This window comes from Leiobunum rupestre, chromosome 9 (genome assembly GCF_980474605.1).
Source record: "Leiobunum rupestre chromosome 9, qqLeiRupe1.1.hap1, whole genome shotgun sequence".
NCBI classification, from domain to species: Eukaryota; Metazoa; Arthropoda; class Arachnida; order Opiliones; family Sclerosomatidae; genus Leiobunum; species Leiobunum rupestre.
Genome location: NC_143392.1, coordinates 51,501,286 through 51,524,375, shown reverse-complemented (window position 1 = coordinate 51,524,375; position 23,090 = coordinate 51,501,286). Strand labels below are relative to the sequence as shown.

Here is a 23,090-nt window from a genome sequence, read left to right as displayed (position 1 = left end):
TAGTCCATCAAACATAATGTAGAGCTATTTCAAGTGCCAGATATTGACCGCAAAATCATAATTAATTTTGTAAACTACAAGGATGATTATTCAATAAAACGAAGCATAAATCCCTTAAGCTTTATAGAGTAATATCTTTATTTATGTGGTCCATGTTTGAATTTTAAATATCGCCATGGTTTGTTTACATTTTTATTTAAAATTTATTATCATACATCGAGTCTAAAGTAAGTTAAAATATAAAAACATTTTAGTTATCTATTTTTAATTTTTTTAAATATATTACTTTTAATATAAATTAGGGTTAAATTTTACAATAGGTTAAGTATGCCGAATTCAGTGTTGAACCCGATGCAATTTTTTGGCGGAAATTAGTTTTTTGAAAAATTTTCATTGAAAACAAAAAATATTTAATGGCGGAAATGATTTTTCAAAAACTGTACTGGAAACGTTATCAACTGAAGGACTACAGAATATACTAAGGGTAAAATGTTTTGGGTTTGGTGGGGTAAATATATAGTATAAATTAATAGATATAAATACGTCAAATAAAGTAATATCTAAAGGACTACAATTTTGCTTTTGGGTGGAAATAATCAGTGGCGTAGCTGATGGTCCGCAGGGCCTGTACTGTGGGGGGCCTCGAGCTTAAGGGGGCCCCGCTAACCAAAAAAAAAAGAAAAGGGGGGCCTCATAGAGATTTTTTGAGGGGGGGAGGGAAGGCTCTGAGTTCTCAGCTACGCCACTGGAAATAATGTGTGTTTTTTAAAAAAAATAACCTATTAAGAGTTCTATATCATCATGGGTGCATATATAAACCCCACCTTAGCTATTAATTGCCGATAATTAATTTTTACCATAGTGAAAACGTTTTTAACCACTTACTTTTGCATACTGGGCAAAATTCCAGAATAGCCCCCACCACCCTTTTTTCTTATTTTTTATTTCGAAAGAGTGCAACTTGTAGATTATTTAGGTGCAAAAATATTTTGGGGAAACTTAAATTTAAAGACTCGTCACTTAAATATTGGCACCTGACGGTGCCGTGCACTTGGTTCGTTCCCCCAGCCCCGTTATTTTATATCAAGCTGGGCTGCCTACAACGTGACCTAGAGGATAGTACCCAGCCAAACGCATCTTGTATTTTCCAACCCGATATAAAACTAATGGTAGAACAGACTGTACCCGCCTAAACACAAGTAACGCGAACTAAAGCCAAAGAATGTTGTAAAACGTTTTTCAAAAAATGTAATTTAAAAAAAATCAAAAACATTTCCGCCCCGAAATATTAATTGTATAACAAAGAGGAAGGGGGAAAGAATTAGTTGCTACTAGTTTTGGTAACATTCATTGGCGGGGGCTATTCTAGACTTCACCCGAAAAAATCCTCATTTCCGCCAAAGCAAATTTTTCTAAAAATAAGTAAATTTTTTAAAAATAACATTTTTATTTCCACCAAAAAAGCCTCGTGCTAGGAAAAAACATCGTTTCTGCCAACAAGAAAATATTTGTAAAATAAAATAAAAATTAAAAATAAAATTTCATTTCCGACAAAAAAAATTACATTGTGAAGTACCTATTACATTTGGGCTAATTGATCTCGTGAGACTGCTTTGTGAATAAAAATTTCACGCAATTATGCTAAAGACACCAAGGCTTACGAGTTAGGGTTGATGTTTTTGATATTTGAAAGCATTAATTAAAATCCTTGGTTCATTTTTCGTGGCGATTTTAAGTACATAAATATAAAAATTCAATTTTACCTATTATAATTTAATTTTTGGGTTAGTTTATGTAGTTGGAACCTTAACGAGTCGGGTAGTTTCGTTGTTTGACCAAACACTGATATTTCCATTATATGAAATTTTTCCCTTATTATTTATTTCAGATTTGAAAGAAGCTCTGTGCCAAAATGAAGATAGTAAAGTAGTATTAGCTCTTACGCTTTCGGTTTTAGACGCTCGCTCGAAAGAGTGGATTTCTCACTTGTTCGCCGCGCTCCCTAGTTCTTAGCTAGTTCACGAAGTCACTCCGCTATAAGAGTGGACCTTACAAATTCTTAAGATTCCACTCTTTTTATAATTCTTGCGCCGAGGAATTAAAAGAGCAAAATCTAAAGAGTTAAAAAATGTACTTTTTTAGCAGAGCAGGTTTTTTTAAAAGAGTGGTGGGCCTCAATCATAGCAGAGACTTCAATAAAAATGTGTCCATCTTTAAGTTAGTATTAAGGGAGAGTCTGACAAAATGGGAAACAACCATCGGGAGCGAGAAATCTAAAGAAAAATTATGAAAGATGGGCGAAACTCTGAGGGTGAGTGTAAAGAGTAAACGAATCAGTCCCTCTTTCCCTCTCCCTTTCTCTCTCCCTCTCACATCTAGCACCCTCTGCGAAGGGGGAATTTTCCCCCTATTGACGCTCTCCCTCTTTCGAAAGAGTGGCACTCTCGGAACTCTGCAATATTCCACTCTTATTGCTTAAATAATAATAATCAGCTAGGCTTATACCCAAGGCACCACCTTAGGCCTAAGTCATCAAGCGACTTTTGAAGCCATTAATTTAGGTGGATGGGTTACTAAGCGTAAGAGGGTGGTGGCAAGCCCTGCATGCCACGCGGTCCAGCCAACAGCTCCCTAAACTAACTATTACCGTTAACCTCAACAAGTTTTTGTTCTTCTGGCGCGCTAAAAATTGGCGCGAAATTCAAATTTCAATATTTTCCCATCTCTTTACAGAGCGCGAATTTTGAATTTTAATATTTTTGTATATCTTTATTGCGCCGGGAAATTCCAATCTTCGCTTTATTCTTATTTTAAGAGTGCTTGAAGTTAAGTGATTTTAAATTCCATATTTAAATAGGGATACAATGACAATGCAAAAGAAAATTAAATAGGTTGCATTTTTTTAAATTTATTTTTAATATAAGTAACATAATAAACATAAGTATAACACTGTTTAGCAAATTTGTCACTAGAACTTCGTTTGTGACACTTGAGATAGAAATTGAGTGATCAATCAGTTAAACTGCCATTCTTTTCGAAGCCATTATCGGTCCTGTCGTTCACGGATGTCATATAATGTATCATTTATGGCAGAAATAGCAACGCAAGTTTTAATTTGGAAAAAAGTTGTGGCCTATGGCTACGGTCTTGGCACGGAGGACAAGATTATCTTCTGGGAATTTCCTGGAATAACAAAACAAATTAAATTCTAGGTCTGACCTATAATTCTAGAACAATATGGTGGAGTGATCAATCGGATCAGATATTTAACTGGTTGATTTTTCGAACTTCATTTGATTTGTAGCTTCTGTTGTTGAAACATTTTAAATTTTCAATGTTATATATTTAAACTTTCTAACAATTGTAAAGATTTAATAAATGCCTGCCTGCTTGTCAAAAAAATATTTTTTTTTTCGCAAAAAACATTACAAGCAAGTTGGCAACCACGGATACAAAGCATTTAAAGGGTGGTTATTTGGAAGATACACAATACATATAAAGTGATAAATAAATAAGTTAAAATTAAGAGAACATTAAATAAAAAATTTGAATTAGATAAACTAAGTATTAGGATGGATCCAACGAGCAAATAAATATTCCGAAACCAGAGAACGATATTTAGGGAATGATAGCACAGTAGAATTTTCCAGAGTCGACCATTTAGCAAACTTCTCATAGTCAGTAGCGATGGTCCGCCCTGAATCCAGGGTCATATGTACACCAAGATAGAAAGTTGTAGACTGGATGAATTTTAAGAGCGTTATCATGTCCAAAACACCTCTAGCGGCCAAAGATCGAGATATTCAAGGTGCGTTTTATAAGTAATATTACTAATTGAATTTGGAGATTTAAGGAAGAATCGAGTAAAGCTACGCAGTATGCGCTCCAACGACGCCATATCCTTCTTGAGGTAGGATATCCAAACAAGAGACGCAACGTCAAGTAAATCGAACGAAATAGCGTGGTGGATGCTCGCGAAAACCGGTTGTTCTTCAAATGAGGCCACAAAGTCGACGAGCGAACGTCAGTAACGTGAGACTGGAACGACATTAGTAAGCTTCCAACTCGAAGGAAGAGAAGACGTCGAGAGCGACAAGTTAGAAATGTTCACCATTAGGGGGTAAATAATAGCTTGAGCCATCATCTTGAGAAGTCAAGGAGTTATACCATTTGGTCCGCAGGCTGAGCCATTCTTCAATCGCTTTAAGGCCAAAGCTGTTGCGTTAACTGAAGAAAATGAGATACAATTCTCGAAAGTCTAAGGGAAGGTAAAGTCAAGTGAGGGTCCGCCGTACTAAAACTACGGTAGAAGAAATCTTCAAAGCTGTGGATATGGTCAAAGGACATAACAATTGACAACTCTGGACTTCAAATGACGACGGCAGAGGTATCTTGAATTTTGAGCGTACGAATGTCCAGAACCGCTAGGGATACGCACAATTGTATCGTGCAATGGAGATTTAAACCGATCGTTAGTCGCTCGCGTCTTTCTTCGTAAGAAGTTTATAAAATTCTGCTACTTTGTCCATCCCAATTATCTCTTTGAATTCCCGGAGAATTTTTTACATAGCTGTCATGGATAAGGTCACCAATAATCCAAGGCGAACTCTCTTTCCTATAAATGGCAATTGATGGAATATTATCTTTAACGCATGCTTAAAATATATCCTGCTAAAATTACCAAGTCTCATCGATTTACTCGAAGTAAAAACCATATCCCATGGAGCGTAGGACAAAGTCTAAAAAACATCTCCTTCAAACAGATCCTTGTGGTTGAGTATAGTAAAATCAGCTTAATAAATGACCTTGGTAAGTGTTCGTGACAGAATACCAAAAAGAATTGACGACGGTTCTAAATACTGAACTTAAATATTTAATTACAAAAGATTATATAAAAGGTTGAAGATCATGCCAAACAGCTTGATAATAATAATTGTATAGGGTTTATTTACCGTTTCTAAAAAAACATCTTATTGAATGTTTAGATATAAAATACCATACATGGAAAGGTTGATAAGCGTTAGATATTGTTGTAAAAAAAATAAAAAAACATTAAGACTGAACATTCTGGCCACCTTAAATTGTCGGATTTTAACTTGAAAGTACAGGTAATTACGGAGTCCAAAGGTAGTTGAGAAAGTTTTGTGACAGGTCGTTTCAGCTCTTTGTTCGCAGTTTTACTGTGACAACGCGTACTAGTTGATCTTCGCCAGGATGTACTTGAATGATTATGGCCATTTTCCATTTGGTTGGAGGTAGCTCTTCTTTCAGTAGAACATAGTCGCCGACTTGTAAGTGACGAGTAGGTTTAGTCAATTTCGGTCCCGTTGTTGCAATCGAGAGTGGAACTCTGATTGCCAGCGTCACCAAAGGTTTTGAAGTAATTGTTGTCAGAGATGCCACCGAGAAAGACGGTTGGTTTTGATTGTCGTGAGATGGAGTTCTGGAATGGCTCTCCAGAAATCCTCGATCAGTAGATGTCCAGGAGTCAATACTGCTAGGTCAGTTGGACCCGACGTCATCCGAGTGAGTGGACGAGAACTCGGGCAGGCTTCGACTTGAAATAGAAGGGTCTGCGTATCTTTGAAGGTTAGTCCTGTCTTACCGATGACTCTCTTTAAGTGGTATTTAACGGATTTTACACTTGCCTCCCAAAGTCCACCAAAATGAGGAGCTGCCGGAGGGTTTAAGTGCCAAACGATTCCTTCGCCACTCATGCAGCGTGCTATGGTCTAGTCCTTCGTGTAGGTTGTGACTATTTTGATAAACTCTTTACGTTCTTTGTTGGCGCCAACAAAATTCGTCCCACAGTCGCTTTAGACTTTTGTGCATTTGCCTCGAGGGGAGACGAAGCGTTTGTTGACATGTCACTGACTGAAACATGCAAATATGGTAACGTAGCCCTTGAAAGATCGGCACACTCGGCCCTTTATGTTTTTGAGACTGAAAGGCCCAGCATAATTGACTTCGCATTCGATAAACGATCGTCCAGGAATGATTAGAGGAGCCGGTAGAATGGCCATGAGTTTAGTGACTGTCTTCACCTGTTTTCGCACACATCGCAAGCACTTCGGACGTGGAATCGTACGGACTAAAGCGAAGCCATTAGAAGTTGTGGACCGCCATGTAGCGTTTGGGCATGTTCATTGTTGATAATGAGATTGGTGAGTGGATTTTTTCAAGGTAACACGACTGGATGAATCTGTTCGGTTATCAATTTTGCATGTCAAACCCGTCCACCAACTCTTGCGTCAATACATCATGTCAACAACAGAATTTGGTTTTTTTTCCTAACAAGGGTTTCTGAATCTTCGGTGGCCGGATTTCCTCTCCAAAGCAGTACGACTACATGGCTTTTATCCAGTGATTGAGGGCGTTATCTTTTACTTCCATAGTTAAAAGTCCGAATTATCTTGACTCATTGGACCTTCTGGTATTGCGAAAAAACCGATGAATGTACGCCGCAACGTGAATAAGAGTTGTTAGCGAAGAGTAGTTGAGTAGAAGACTATATTGCAATGTAGGATGACAGCTGGTCTAATTCTTTCTTCGATAGAACATGTAGGTTTGTCTATCATGGTTTGATCATTTCAATTGATGGATTAAAAATTATGTTGTTCGATGCCACGGGAAGCTGGGTTATGCCGCTTATGCGTTCCCGGAACGTGATGCCACTGAATAGTGGGTCGTACATCTTGAACTTCTGATACTCGATTCGCCACGAACATCTTCCATCGTTGTGGAGGAGAGGCCAACCAGGACAGTACGATGCAATGGGCATCTGATACGGTATTTCGTAAAGATAATTGCACGAGTTTTTTTAGTCTTACGAGGAGAACGGTGGAACAGAGTTCTAGTCTGGGTAGCGTGATCTGTTTGAGTGGAGCGTACAGTTGAACAGTGATCAAAGTGGTAGTCTTTAAATAGACTGCCGCCACATACGCCTTATCCGAAGCATTTCCGAAGCCATGGAGACTTGATTTGTTGAAGTGATCTGTTTGAGTGGAGCGTACAGTTGAACAGTGACCAGTCCTGATCAAAGTGGTAGTCTTTAAATAGACTGCCGCCACATACGCCTTATCCGAAGCATTTCCGAAGCCATGGAGACTTGATTTGTTGAAGTGATGTTGACTGATAAACCGCTGAATTCTCATGTTTTCCATGTCATTTAAGTCATCCCGGAATGTACGCTATTTATGAACGAGCGTTGATGGTAATTCTTCTTCCCAGCTTACATTAATTTTCCACATATCTTGTAACATGATTTAAGCTCGGATGATAACTGGTGATAAGAGAGCTGCGTATGATAATAGATCGTCCATGTACAAATCGTCACACAAGACTTGAGAAGCCAGCGGATGTTTGGACTCTATATGCTTGGATAGCTGTTGAAAGACCTTTGTGTCTAGGTAGGGTGCTGACGCTGTTTAATACGTCACCGTTCGTAGTTGATAATCTTCAAAACGATCTTATTTCTGATGTCTCCAAAGTATTCGTTGATAGTGGAGGTTTTCTTTATTGATTAAGATTTGGGGATACATTTTCGAATGATGAGGTTTACCAGATCGGGTTGTAATTTTGGACCCACTAGGAGAATATCGTGGAGGGAGGCCGAGTTGGATGTTTTTGATGATCCATCAAATACGATTCGTATTTTCGAGGCTGAACTTGACTCCTTGAAAATATCATGAGCTGGTACAAGCTCCATTTGGTTCAACTGGATATCTTTCATGAATTTTCCGTACTTGTCGTAAATTGAAGGATTAGCTTCTAGGGGTCATTCAACGTATTTTAATCTTCTAAACGCTTTATTTCTTGACTAGCCAAGGTTCTGGGAATTGTCTTTGATTGGTAGTTTGACGAAGTAGTGACCGGTTGCGTCTCGACTGACGGTATGTTGAAACGCCTGTTCGCATGAAATTTCGGTGGGTGTGGAATTTGATCGATGTTCTAGTTCTTCGATTTCCCAGAATCTCGATAGTTGCGTTTGGATGTGGCAATATCTGACGTGTTTCGGACTTTGATTTCCTGTGGTTTCAACTACAACCCAGCCAAAGACGGTGTTGACAGCGCCAGGAACTCCCTGTCTTCCCACTAGTTATCCATCTTGAATCTAATCCAGCAATAGATCAGCTCCAAGTAGCATGCTGACTGAGCCCAAGCAATCCAATGAAATGGCAACCACATCTGGCAAGCCGTAGCAGTGAACCCTGGTCTCGCCGAAAAGCAAAGAGCCATATAGAGCAGTCATAATAGAGGACATCCAGATAAATCACCCTTTAAGTTATATCTTTATGCATTAAGTTGCTATAGTAACGAGCGCTTAAGAGAAATTCTCTTAGATTCAGTTTTCAACATTACAACGTATAAGATTGTTCTTGTATTTTATTGTCATTAAACTCTTTAATCTAAAGTTAATTGTTAAATTAGTTCCTCCCCAAGGCTTTCTAACGAAGCGAACCAACGAAGAGGTAACTCTAACATGGGATACCTAAACCTGGAACTGGAATTGGACGCCACTAAGCCTGCAACTGGAATTGAACGCCACTAAGCCTGCAACAAAGATGCGTGGCCAAATTTAAAAAAAAACCATGCCACTCAGCAAATTTTAAAAATAAATACAAGGAAACTTGACACTAAGAATATCGCCGTTGCATCATAAAAGCGGAGACTACACCTGCGCCTGCATGTTCTCAGTTAACATTAATTTACTTTTGGTAAAACTGATCCAATTGCTGGTTCCCCTTTTTCGACGCTCTACGCGCTCTCCCTCTTTCGGAAGCGTGTCACTGTCGGGACGCTGAATATGGCGCGAAATTCTCTTGAAAGGACGGCATTTTTGAATTTTAATACTTTTGTTTGCCTCTAATGGGGTGGGAAATTCAAATCTTCTATTTATTTTTACTTTGAAAGTGCTTGAAATAGACAGTGATTCAATATTTAAATAGCTTTAACATGACCATGCAAAGCTGTTAAAGTTATTCTAAAGAACAACATTATTTTAAAAGAGATTTTAAAGAGGCAGTAGCAATTAAAAATATGGGAGAATTAAATTTAGACAAGGGTAAAATTTTTATTAAAAATTGGGGAGACCTAAAAATTAAATCATAAAAAACTTATTTGTATGAGAAATGTTAATCTCTGTATCGAAAATTCCACAATTTGTAATTCAATCTGTAAAAGTATTCAGTTTTCAAAATACCGCTTGACGAGGGGTCTCGAACCCGAAAGCTTCGGAAACATGTAAATTTTAACTGTTTTTAATAAAATCAAGAATACCATGAAGTATCAGTCATGCTTTAAACAACTATTAAATTAATATTTTAAACCATGGTAAATAAAAATTTTAACTTATACGATTATTCCTAGCTCACTCAATACGCTGACCATAAAAAATTAACAACTCGTATCTGAAATTTTCAGTATTAAGAAATTACTTTTTGAGTAATTTAGTTGACGTAAAATGCTACGGCACCGTCAACAACGGGTTAAATGTATCCCGTCAATAATGTGAACCAGATCGAGTCATTCTTAAATTGGATGTCCGAGGCCTGATTATTCGTGGCCTCGGTAGTCCAATGGTAGTGGCGTTGGGACGGTAACCCAAAGGTCGTAGGTTCGATTCCTGCCCGAGGTGAAATGATTTTTCTCAGTCACTCTGGTATGGAACAATACGCAGAGGTATTCCTTGATTTGAAAATGAAACTTCTATATAAATTACTTTTTGTCGGAAGTATATTATATACTCTTATTTTATTGGTTTTAAATCTTTAAAACAATTTTTAATTCCTAAGTTCTTTTTCGTAAATAATAACTCCATTACTGCTACAAACATAATTTGAATTAGTTTTTGAGTCTTTATGTCAATTAACCAGATTTTATTAATTTCAGTCTGGTTTGAAAACCACCAAAATTGAAAACATAAATTCTTTGTAACTATACTTGACCGAAAAATCTTACAAAACCTAGATTGAAAATGCACCATTTTAAATTTAAACCGCATAATTCCCGGTCTTAACGACTAGTCAGACAGGGAATTGTGCAGCAACCGCTTCCTTTGGATTCGCGCTAGCGACGCCAAACCGACTGGGTACCCTGCTGTTTCTAACCAACAAATTAAAAAAATTAACCGCGGTTTTTTTATATAGCCATCCGTACGATCAAGATGATATAAAATAACTTTTGGGCTCATAAACAGAAGACATTGAATGGATGGTTACGTTTTCGCTATTAATCCGGATGTCAAATACATTTAATGCGAAATGAAGGCGTTTATAACTGAGCTCATCTATCCTACAAAGTCACTAGCTTTTATGGGAAAAATTCTTAAGGATTTATCACTAAAATTGAGGACTCTAACCAACTGAAGGGTAAATCCCTCTCAAAATAAGGGAATGAAAAGTATTTTTAACGATAGGAGATGACATTCACCATCTCTAGTCAAATATTGAAGTTCCACTTTTCTAAAACCGTGGCAAAATTCTCACTTTGCCTATTTTAATACTTTATTGTAAGTTAATTCACCTATTATATCCTAATTTTATTCATCTATTTTAACGTTAGCTTATTTAATATTGAACTCTTTTGGTTTTTCTAGCTCTCTTAAAAAGGACGCGAAAGTTTCTTTGAAAGGCGGAATTTTTGAATTTCAATACTTGTGTTTGCCTTTAATGGGGTTGGAAATTCGAATCATCTATTTATTTTTACTCTTAGAGTGCTTGAAATAGACCGTGATTCTAAATCCATGGTAAAATTCGCACTATGCCTATTATAATGTTTTATTGTAAGCTTATTAACCCATTTTAATCTTAATTTATTAACCCATTTTAATCTTAATTTATTAACCCATTTTAATCTTAATTTATTAACCCAATTTAATGTAAACTTATTAATCCCTTTTATGGAAAACTTATTTAGCTATTTCATTATGATGTTTTGGGTTATTTAAAGGGACTTACAAGAGACTCTCTAGTCAATTTAAAATTCGGTCGTCGTTCGTTGTGAAGCCAATGTAATGACCGAATGACGTATTTCATATCAACTAGGTCTTTCTTGAAAGTAAAGAGAAAGATTGTCGCAAGACAAAGGAAACGTTTTGAATTGTTTAATTATTTTCGCGATATACCATTCAAATTGAATTTTTTTTTGGCCGCGGCACCACCACGATCGTTTCCTCTAAGCCCGTGTCATCGAGGGCGACGTCCCAATAATTAGGTGGGGTCTGCGGTCTGGTGATGGGTTGTCGTGCTCGATGCTTTGAGTACATGTTCCGGTGTTCTTGCCGCTCCTTTTCCCTTGCGTCTTCGAACCTCTTTCATGAAAAGTAAAATAAAAGTTATTTTGTTGGCTTTATAATACGTAAACATTATGCAAATTGTAAAGCGTACTTTTTCCCAATACTTTTTCTTACTTTCACTAGAATGTCTGATTTCTACCATAAATAAATAAATATATCAATGCAGTTCTAAACAGTGGGTAAATGATTGGCTGTAGTTTCATGTAGTTTAAAGCCAATACATAGGCACGTGATCGATGGGCAGGTCACTGCATTTTGGGTGCGTCTTAATTATAGTAAAATGATTAAATCAGGGTAATCGCGATTAAATCAGGGTTATCAAGATTAGAAAATCAAACCACGATTTAAATGAGATTTAATCATTATAATCACGATTTTACAAGTAAAATCAAAACTAAAGTACGATAATTTAATATTAATTATTAATATTGATAGTTCTATCGCAATTGAAATGATTATTAAAACATCCGAAAACTTCACAGCTTTGTAAGTATTTTTTTCTTTTGGATTTTTTATTATCACATTTCTTCAGATTTTTTTACATTTTCATTTAATCCGAGTGAAAATCGCGAAAAAAGAAAACGAGGTACGATATCGCAGTAAACGTCGGCCTTGACGTCGGTGGAAAATGTAAATTCTAATCACTATTAAATTATTCTTACCCGCTGGTTCTAATAACGCACACCAATATAATCACCAATATAATCATTCTTATTTTATTTATAATTTCTAATCGCGATTTAATCATACTAATCACGATTAAATCGTTTCAATAAGGATCTAATCATATTTAATCATTAAATCATGATTAAACGTGATTTAATCAACATGATCGTGATTAAATTGAATTTTATAAAAAATCACGATTAACTTGCATTTAATCTTTTGAGGGGTACGTCGTTAATCAAGGAAGTGACCTGTCCTCGCACGTGATAATGACGAACACTTAGCCCCCAAAAAAATTTCCTGTGCCGGATTTCGCGCGTTAAACGGTGAAGAAAACTGCTCTTAATTCTTAGAAAAATACAACTAAAAGTTTGTCATTTGCTTTATAACATAAACAATATTAATATTTCAACTTACTTTTGTAGATGGGTATTAAAATTTTACGAAATAAAATAAAATAAAAATACATTTGGCCCTTTTTAGAACAGGGAGGAGTCGAAACTCGCCGTTACATAAAATAAAATTAAAGGTAAAAGTTATAAGATGTTATATAAGATATTTACGATATTTACAAAGAAAATGGAAAAATTCAATATCGGAGACTGACCCACTCCATTAAAACTAGTTTACAATTAATAATTTCCGGCGAATCGTTGTCTCTTGAAGAATTTAAACCGAGCCGGGATAAAACGTCCTCCTCGCGTGAGCTATGAGAGTCCTCAGGGCACCGATAAGCGGATAGATTCGGACAGTCCATGACCACGTGGAAGATATCTTCCACAGAATACCCGCACAAAGGATACTCCGGATCCGAACCGAAGACGCGGTTTGGAGAGCTCCAGTTCTGGCTTGGAAAAAGAGATGGCTCACCCTATCATTATTATAGAAGGACTCAATGTTTGGCGCACCCTTTTGTTTATACCACAGTAGTATATTGTGGTATAAACAATAATATATGGTCCGAAGCGTTGCAGAAAAAATTAACGTTACCGTCATTAGAATTAGGAAGGGCTTCCCTTGCCTGACGACGAGGTACAGATCGGGTAACTTGACTATTCCAAGTCCACTAAAAATAAGTGGGCGTTCTAGCAATGGCGTTTGGTAAAACGAACACACTTATATGAAAGGTAATTATAATCTGAACATATTTTTAAGGGCGAGGTTAATAGCCTTTAACATGGGGCCCGCGATAGCGCTCTTTAAGCTATTTTTTACATAGTCCCGATTTTCTGAACGACCCAATTAAGAGGACCCAGGTTCTTAATATTGAGTTCAATATGTCCAATTTCGTCGATGAACACTCTGGTTGCCTTTGGTTTCGCCCTTCCTTTTTGGACGGCGATTTCTATCCAAATGGTAATTTTCGCTTCTGCCACGTTAGCCGTTATATAAAAAGGAACGCTTATCCTTCCAAACGAAGCTCTGGCGTTTGCCACAATGACGTTCATAACGCTGACTGATAACGTGGTCCTCGCTTTCTGAAGAGGTCCAGACGACGACGTGTGTGAATTTCCAACCCGACGAAGTGACGACAGACCTGAAACAAAAGGTTTTCATAATTATCTTTAAAGAGCCAATATGATATTTTTGGATAATAATAAAACGGAAGCCAAAAAATAAACTCTAACAAATTTAAAATACTGATAAAACTTACTAAATACTCGAACAAAAAGGTCTTCGGGGATAAAATTAAAACGCGAAACTCGGACCAAATAGATCTTCTAGTCAAAAACAAATTAAAATGGCTAGAATTTCCAGCGGAATACCTTATTTCGAAAAGATGAGCTTACCCTAAACATTCAAAATTTAAAAACGTGTTGCGTAGCAATGAAAGGCCAATGATGGGATATTGGTAGTTTTGTTTTTAAATATACTAGCTTTAATAACGTAAATGCTTAAGTTATAAGTTTACAAATTTTAGAGATTAATGAAACCCAGTGAGTTCCCGCCCAAAGGAAATTAACTAATTTAGACTGCCAATTGTGAATAAAAGAATGAGGGGGTGAGATAATTTTGAGCCAATGATACAGAATAGAGGAAGCGAGCTGATTAGTGAGTAGCGTAAGTCCCGAAATGGAACAAAAGTGTTTAAAATGAAGCCAGTGACCAAGAACGCGACTAAGGAGCGTGGTCAGTTTAGGCCAATTTCGATGTTCATACTCTGGTGAGTTTCCCAGATAGACACCAAAAACCTTGCCAACGTCAACATTGGTAGGAAAGGGAATGTTGATATTGGGTGGGCTATCACGCCCCGCACCACACCAAAGAACGAAGGACTTATTGCTATTAACTATATCTCCGAAAGTGAAGGATAAAGCGTTTAGACACTAACTCTTGACGGCCATTTCCGTTTCGAAATAACCAGGGATAGAAGGCCTACGTAAAGCAGCGCGCAGATCGTATAAGAGCGGCTCAAGAGACAAAACGAAAAGCAACCCGGAAAGATGACAGCCTTGTCGAATTTCTCTAGCGAATGGAATTTCACGGATGAGCGTGTTATTAACACGAACACGAAAGATAGGGTACGTATAAACCACGTTCAGAAAATTATTAAAACTAGTCGCAATGCCAAAGTGAGCGAGTGTCTTAAAATGGTAAGTGTGATCAACGTGGTCGAAGGCCTTGCGAAAATCAACGTTGACAATGGCAAGTTTCTCATTTTTCAACTTTGTGAGACTAATAAGGTCTCGTAAAACCGCGAGCGAGTGATAAATACACTTCCCAGGATTTGAATAATTCTAGGAAGGGTGAGTTAACTTAAAAATTACAGAATTTAGACGGTTTGCCAAAACTTTAGCGTATAGCTTATCACCAGAATTTGAGAGGGGAATAGGGAACTAATTAGCGAGGTACATAAGGTATCCCGTCTTCGGAAGGAGGGAGATGACGGAGCGTGAGAATTTTTTAAAAAATTGGGACAAGTAAGAAGACCGTTAAATATATCGATTACAAAGGGCCCAAGAAGGTCCCAAAATGCGATGTAATAATCAACAGGGATCTCGTCAAGACCACAGGCCTTTCCGCGAGACAACCCTTTTAAGGCGCTGGTAATCTCCGATAGGAAGAAAGTACCAGAAATGGCGGTAGGGTCATCAGTCTCAACGGCTGTCAGGCTAGCCAAAAGGTAGTTATCGATGGTAGAGTCGCGAATATAGGTTGGCTTTGTATAAAAGTTTTCGTAATAGTTAGCGATTACTTCGCGGATAGTATCAGGGTCCGAGACAGTGATACCACGCGAGTCGTTAACGGATTGGATAATATTCACGGAGTGAGCCTTTTTTCGAGCTTATAGAAGTCGCGGGAAGGGGTATCTATACAATTGGAAAACGATTCTCTCGCGCGAAGTAGAGAATCAATGGAGTGGTCTAATAAAAAAGATGTAGGGTTTCCCTATGTTCCTGGTGCTCGGGAGAACCGAGAGGACTAGCGGTCACCATTGCTTCGTGGTGGTGGATAGCAGCCGTATCGCGATTATGGCGACGGTGCCAAAACAGCATGGAGAAGGACTTAAATTTTGGCTTCAGGACGTGAAACCACCACGAGCACCAAGACTCCGTGAGTGGCTTAGCACGAAGAAGGCCTAAACGCATATCGCGAGACAACGAAAGAAAAACGCGGTCTTTAAGCACCGTGGGTTCATGCGCCAAAACGGTGGTGACCGGGGAATCGTGTGAGTGTCAAAAAAATGACACGAAATCGCGTCGTGGTCCGAAAAAAATTACGGGATATGAGGAACGTTTTTGAAACGGAAATTCGAACGAACGTACATTCGGTCTTAACGAGCGGAGCGTAATTTTTGGTGATTTTTTGTACGCCAGGTGTCTGAATTTAGATGACGAAAAGCGTCAATAAAATTGAAATCAGTAAAGAGATCGTTTAAATTTTTACAAAGGGGAAATCGATACTCAGTACAATTATTACGATCGATAGGGTATAAACAACAGTTACAATCGCCGAAAAGAATAACAGTGCCAGCAGGATCAATTTTGTTAACGATATTCCGAATAAAGTTCAGGGTGTCAATCGCGATATTATCATTTGAAGACGAAATGTAAATACAGAAAAGATGAATTGGGGTCTCCAAAGAGTAAATCCCCGCGTTAAATTTCATATTGGCGGAATGGTTAGCACTTTCGCCTCGCAGCAAAACGAGCCGGGTTCGATCCCAGCTTTTGGCACTGGGTGAAAATTGGGAACAACTCCTTCTGCATTGAGTTTGCAAGTTCTCTCCCCACTTTCACGAGCTCTTCGGTTTCGCCTTCCATAAAAACTTGTGGAGGTAAAAGGTAATATTTAGTGAAGGTGCTGTTGGCTCGCGTGGCATGAAGGGCTTGCCACCACCCTCCTACGCATTATAACCCGGCCACCTGAATTACAGGCTTTAAAAGTCGCTTGGCGACTTGGGCCTAAGGTGGTGCCCTTTGTATTAGCCTAGCTGATTATTATTATTAACTGCGAGGCGCCAAGGAGGGCATGTGATAAAATATTTAAGGCCATTGAGACCAAATATAAGAATTAGCGAAATTAGAATTTACGTAAGTCTCTCGAAAACAAATAGTGTCCGGATTAAAACGAGTCACGAAATCACGAGCGAAAATGGACGTTAAGTCCTGACTCATGCCGCGAACGTTAAAAGACAATAGATTAAAAACCATGATTAAGAAAAGAAGCATTCTTAAGAATTGAGCAAACGTAAAAAAGTGACTACTCCTGTGAGGAGTGTTCGATGTCCGAAAGATTAGGGAACATACCTCGAATGGCATAAGCGAGACGGTCAAATTTGCCGCGTTCATTTTACCGATGACTAGAATTTGTCGGGCTTATGCGTAAGCGTCGACGGCGTCGTTGGTGATTTGTCGAAAAGCGTCGCGAGTGACGTGTGCGGGAAATTTGAGGGCGAGGTTAATGCATTGCTTAACATCGTCATACGAGAAAGCAGGTAGAAACGAGCCTTTTTTGGTCAGCCCATTCATTTGTGAAAGAGTGAAAATATAATTTAATACCAGTTGTACCTTTCTTAGGAAGCATGGGACTTGGCGGCCTCATATCGGTTTTCCGCTTAGCAGATTTTTCAGTCGTAGCTTTCGGGCGTTTATTTTTCCGCTTTTTTTCGAACCACTTTAACGGTGGGATCGCTGTCAAAATCCATCTCGGCGTCTAAGCCAGAGACGATCTGCGATGAATCGAGTGTAGGAGTGTCACCGGTAGTAGCCGGCTCCGTGACGCACTGGGAAAGGCAGTTGTGTCACTAGATTTTGAATCAGTTTCGTAAGAAGAGAAGAAGACACAACGGACGACGCTAAAGATTTGACTATGGTAGTCGCGTCATTAGAGGTAGACGGATTTTGTGGCGCAGAGGTGGATTGATTAGGCTCCTTCGGTGGAACTTTTTTGCAATCGCGAACGATGAGACCGGTTTCCTTGCATTAAACGCCGCGAACTGGGTTGTTGACTGGACCATAAATGTTTCGTTATTGAAGATAACCATGAAGTATTCTGGTAGAGCACGATAAGCTTCATCTTACTCGAAAAGGACCGACACTTCGCGGCGAGCACTTTTGATGTGTTTAAATTCAGGACGAGAGATGGATGCAGGTAGGGTGCGTACCTTTCCCTTCAAGCAACCGAAACGCGACATGATTCAAACAATCACGGAGTCGTCAATTGCGGGTGAAATATTAGATAGGAGTACCCTTTTTGGCGTTATGCCAATAGGAAGACACTCCAGGCTATCGATACGGAAGTCAAGGCCGTCAGCAATCAGTTGACGAGCCCAGGTAGCATCGGAGAAATAGACGTAGATAAATCCGTTAGTACGAAAAACATCAGTGTTATTTTTTGAAGGCAGGACTTTGGAGATGGCCCCTAAATAATCTTCAATAGTAGCGTTTCGATGAATTGAACGGATAGAAATACCTCTATCGTTTGTAGAGGTCGGGGATGGTTAACTTTTATTCAATAGATAAAGCTCTCAAAATTATTCGTAAAACTTTTTGATCAAGTAATTTATATTTCTGTATTATCCGATTAATTTTTTGGTAAGTTTGTAAAATTAATCGAAAAAACGACGTTTTTTTCGATAAAAAGCTCAAATTTTACGAATAATACATATTTTTTACTAATTTTCCGAAATATTAACCGGTAAATTTCTTTGTTTACATTTTTTCTCAAAAAAATCAATTTAATTATGGATAATGATTAACCGTTACCGACCTCTAATCGTTTGGATTCACTTGTTGAGAAGTTCGTTTGAACGAATACGTGTGAGGCATTTGAAATCTCTCACTCGTTATACGCTCCAAATATGCGGTTTCCGACGAAGCAGTGATGTCAGCCCACGATCTGCTAGCAGGCTATTCTTCCGAAGAAAGAACTGTAGCATCGATAGTAGCTGCGGCGGATGCATCGCTTTGACAAGTTGATGTAGCTGTAGAAGTGTTAACGGTAGAAAACGCAAAAGTAAGAGTAGACTGGTATGAAGTTTCCTCTTAGGCTCCCGAAGAAGGAACAATAAAATCTTATTTTGCGGCGTCAGCCTTAATCAAATCCAAGGCGCGAGATTTTAAATTTTCAAAAGGCACTCTGGCCTTAAACGAAAAAACGCATTTTCGGGAAACTTAAATATCGTTCGAACTGGAAAAGTAACTATCCAATTCGATAGCCGGAAACATGTAGTTCAAGCTTCAAAATAATACTTTTAACTGTTGAAATACTGCAAAAACCCGGAGCACAATAAAACATGGTTTCCACGGAAAGCCGAATTAGGGGGAGAGTGGAATAGAATGAAATGTACGATAAGTTAAAGTTAATAGTCTTAGTCGATAATTCAAAATAACGGTAAAAACGAAGCAGCCCAGTTTAGTAAAATATTTTCGGCATGGAGATACAGACCGGAAGGCAGGCAAGGCTGCCAGATTTTTATAGACCGAAAACAGCCAACTCTCTCAAATGTTTTAGTTTTCAAAACGAAAATTTTGCGGCGTAGCTATCGACTAAAACTATAAATTTGGTTTCAATTTTATCCTCGGAAGACTTATTGGTAAGAGTATTTCGTTAGTTTTTTTGGCCCCCTCTTTATTATTAACTTTTCAACCTTTTCGCGTTATTTAACTGCATCATAGTTCATAGGTGGTTTTTATTCGCTTGATATATTTGATGGCAGGTTTAACATAAGTTCGGGGTTCTACCGCTTAGTGCAATTTCAGATCTAGTTTCTACTTCATTTAAGTTCAATATTGCATATTTAATTTGTCGCTTTTATTCCGTTCAGAAATATTTTTGTGGTATTTTCGATAAATAGCCCGCCGTCAAATAATCTTTCAATAGCTAAAAGAATCATTCTTCGATACCCCCAAGTACCCTTCTTGAATACTTTCATTTATTGATATTTTACTTAATTATGCTTTCTTTGCGAAGGAAATTAATATCATCCCAAGGCGTCAATACAGCGTGAAGTTCAGGGAGCACTCCCCTCATCTAATGAAATACCTCAGTACTTAATATTCGTATGGTTTAACACTAAAGTAAAAACACGAGAACCACCAATGGTCTAGAGAGTGAGGAGTAAAAACGCGAACAAGTAAAGAGACCAAGAAGTGGGGGAGAAAACTAAGCTTTATTGGGGGAAAATATGCGGTACTTCGGCCGATAGGCCTTCTAGGCGAAATACTTTATTAGGTATAACCGACAATTTGAAAAGGTTTAAAAATATTAAAGAGGCGCGAGACGATAACACGCGACAACAAAGGAGAATACAAACACGCAAAAAGGGGGTGGGGGACTAGAAAAGCTAAAAAAGCTAAAAAGGACTGTCATAAAAGGGGGATGTTCCGAATAAGTTTGATGAACAATTAAAGGGAGAAAAAACACTCAAGTCATTTATTCTGGTGGCCGAGGCTTTTGTTAGCGAACTCTTACACGGTAATTGGAGAAACACTGACCAGATAGTGTGCCATTTGATGCGCTAAAGCCTCCGTAATACGTAACGAACAAAACTTTTCTTTCAAACGTTTCTTGAAGATAAGGCAATGGTAGTGGATCGATACCCATTTCTTTGAACTTGGATTTTGCCAGATTTAATACAGTGTCCAGATAGCTATCAGAAATGGCGTTTTTGTGGTCGTAAGTGCTGGAGGCGTTTCTTCTATTCATGGTCAACCTTCTTGCAGGATAATCTGTAAAATGAATACTACTTTTATTTCTTTTGTAGGAGGATAGTTTTCTGCTGCTCTGGAACATTGAAAATTAAGAAATAAATTAATATTCAAACAAAATTAAGAAATAAAATTGATGATAAATAAATTGAAATATTATATCTAGGATTTTTCGACTTTAGAAATGTAGATGTCAGAATAAGCCGCGAACTTTATTTCGGCTTTTGGCAACCTGTTACTCAAATTATGCTAGTGTAACTTAACTTGGGTATTCAAAACGAATGAATGGATACTTAATAGTTTTGGCTGGTTTTAGCACTGTAAAAGTGTCACTTTTTCTCTAAATTAAATATCATCCTCCCACACGAATTATGGAGCTCCAAAATTAAATATAATAGACAACCCAATTTGATTATTTATCTTTGCTTTTGAATAGGATAAAAAATTACGGTCTGAATTCTTTGCCCTTGGACACGAATTAACAGAATAGAGTAATTCTCATCGCAGAAACAGGCGAATAGAGTGATTTAGGGAAGAAAATCTTATGTTGCAGAACCAGAGATATGTTTTCACTCTAAGACCCCTTACACCCAACGCTACTTTTAATGTTATTATAAGCTGCCCTAGAGTGAAAAAAGGTACGAGAAAATAAATGTTACGTTTAAATAAATCTTTCGTTCAACAAAATATTTTTGAATTATTTCGAATAATTGCATTTAAAAGTTACAGCAAAAGTTTACTTTAACCGTCAAAAAGTTGACGAATTTATTTATTATGGCGTTACGTAAAAGGTCTGAAACTCACTTCATAATTGCCATTTCTTCAGGCTATAGTGCGCGTATGGCCATAAGCAAAATACTGTTTTTTAAAAAACCTTAATTTTTAAAGGAAATGAAAAACTTAAATATGATTTGTGTTAGAATTAAACAAATAACATGCGGAAGGGCTATAGCACAAAGAGTTGCTTTAGGGTCCTGGTACAAATGCCGAGTCTAAAGATTTTAAACGTTTTTAAGATATTTCCGCGTAAGTACTTTTTGACCGCCAGGATATTTGACTCTTAAACCGAAGGTTGGCCATTTGTGGGCTTGGTAGACGTTCTATGTTCCCCAGGGTAGGTAGGGTAGTGACGCACTTAAATGAAAAGGAATCATAAACTTATGAAAATACTCACTGAGATTTTTTACCTTTCCAAACGATGGCCTGAAATATAATAATGAAAATAGCTCAACTTCAGTGATTGATAGTTAAACAAAAGCTTTCTAAGAGCAGGCCATTGTATTGCTTTATTTTATCGTTTTTTTCAACCGTACCCTATAAAATTTTATCTTCTTCGATAATGGATAAATCTAATACTTTACAATATTAATAAAGTAAACGCAGCGTTATTACCGAAATTTCTATTCATAAATAAACATATGATTCTGGCGTAATATTTTATCTTTTTTGTTGGAATGAAGCCAAAAAGAAAGCCTTTGTTCACGCCAAAATATTATGGTCTTCATTCTCGTTCACCTAGCAAGAGATTGTAAGCGGAGATTTGGGAAATTCTTTCCAGTTCCTACAAAAATCTCTTGGTTAAAATGTTACATGTGCGAAGTCACGAAGCTTGTTTGTAACCGGTTTCGTAAATGAGTGAAATTGTAACGCTTCCGATTGTCAAGATCGGTGGTTGCTTTGATTAAGAGCTCAAGCAGTGTGTATAGAAATTAATTTAGAGATTGGGAAAATGACTTGAATCGGAAGAAAGTTGCCAGTTATAAAGTTAAATTTTATTAAAATCAGCATTAGTCTAAAAATTCCACCAGTTAAGGCCAAAGATGGAATCCAATCACTTTACGTATTGCATTGGCAGTTTATCATATAAATCCACAAGCTTACAAAGCTTTGGAGTGGTTTAAAATTTTGAATTGGCCATGCCGAAACACCTTGAAAAATAGATCTAAGCATATTAACAACCAGCCCGGCCAAGACCAAAAATATTTAAGTGAACAACAAGAACAATTTAAGTTGTACCAAGAACAGGTTCGTGCCAAGTATAAACCCATTCTAAAAAGCGATGGAATTTTAACTTTTCACGAAGTAAAGGTAAAAGAGAATGCAATGTGGAATTCCAACAGCCACATGTTCCAAGAATTTGCAATGGATAAAGAGGAATATTCATTTCTTAGTGACCTACCATCAGGCTTTGATCTCATTTGGCTTTATTTTATTTGAATGCATTTGGATTTCAAACCGCTTGCCCAGTAGCCCCGCCAAGAATTTTCTGCACGTAGGCCCAGCCTGATTTAGAGGCCCCATCTATAATGTTTTTTTTTTTCAAAAATTTCCTGACTTTTAAGGATTGTTTTTAAAAATTTTATTTTGACATGATTTCTAAAAGTTTCCCCTGCAATGGATTTTTTATAGGCATTTTAATCAAGGAATGACAATCGTCGATTAGATTTTTCCGAGGGGCAGGTCATTTCCATTTTGGCTTAAACATAGTAAAATGATTAAATCAGGGTAATCGTGATTAAATGAGGGTAATCAAGATTAAATCAGGGTAATCAAGATTAAAAAATATAATATAGATTTAATCAATCTGATGTGTTTGTTCTTGTTAATTAAAGTTTTAAGTAAGAGTACCGAACATGTCGGCAGCCGGTAGACCACTGTTTAGGTGATCATAAAACTAGAGCTCCTTCAGCTTCCCCACCCAGTGGCGCCCCCTGGCTATTATAGTTCATAACATCACCTCTTTTTTAAATAGACTGATTATAGTGTCTTTTAACTACATTCACGATTAAACATTTCAGTTCATAAAATAAGTCTTTTAATTGATTTACGTCTTCGACTGGATCTTCGTACGTGTGGTCTGTGTTTACTCGACTGAGGCTCTTTGTAGAAATATTGTCTAATAAGTATCCTTGATCGGGCTCCTTCTGATGATGTGGCTACACTAGGAATAGAGATGCTTGTGGTAGGCTGTTGCT

At 37.6% G+C, this 23,090-nt stretch overlaps 2 protein-coding genes and 1 non-coding gene across 3 annotated transcripts; 1 reads left to right on the top strand and 2 right to left on the bottom strand.

Moving 5' to 3' along the window:
* Window positions 1-6,602: 6,602 nt before the first annotated feature.
* Window positions 6,603-7,163, bottom strand: LOC149930860 (uncharacterized). Its single transcript, XM_090157955.1, has one exon. It carries the CDS (start codon window positions 7,161-7,163, stop codon window positions 6,603-6,605), a length of 561 nt encoding a protein of 186 aa, XP_090014081.1.
* A 2,401-nt stretch (window positions 7,164-9,564) lies between these two features.
* TRNAT-GGU (transfer RNA threonine (anticodon GGU)) lies at window positions 9,565-9,637 on the top strand. Its single transcript has one exon. It is a non-coding gene; the product is annotated as a tRNA-Thr (tRNA).
* Window positions 9,638-12,513: 2,876 nt separating this feature from the next.
* On the bottom strand, window positions 12,514-21,336 carry LOC149930858 (uncharacterized). Its single transcript, XM_090159126.1, has 3 exons — window positions 21,290-21,336; window positions 19,903-20,136; window positions 12,514-13,499 (listed from the first exon to the last, which is right to left on the bottom strand). The coding sequence occupies exons 2-3, from the start codon at window positions 20,111-20,113 to the stop codon at window positions 13,174-13,176; spliced, it is 537 nt and encodes a 178-aa protein (XP_090015252.1). The 5' UTR covers window positions 20,114-20,136; window positions 21,290-21,336; the 3' UTR covers window positions 12,514-13,173.
* Between the last annotated feature and the right edge of the window lie 1,754 nt (window positions 21,337-23,090).

Bases quoted from the DNA above. Each gene is read 5' to 3' on its own strand.
- LOC149930858 (XM_090159126.1), bottom strand. From the start codon at position 20,113: ATGAATAGAAGAAACGCCTCCAGCACTTACGACCACAAAAACGCCATT. The intron at 13,500-19,902 runs GTCAGTGTTTCT...CTTTTGTTTCAG, and splicing joins ATCAAATGGCACACTATCTG to GTCTGTCGTCACTTCGTCGG.
- LOC149930860 (XM_090157955.1), bottom strand. From the start codon at position 7,163: ATGGAAAACATGAGAATTCAGCGGTTTATCAGTCAACATCACTTCAAC.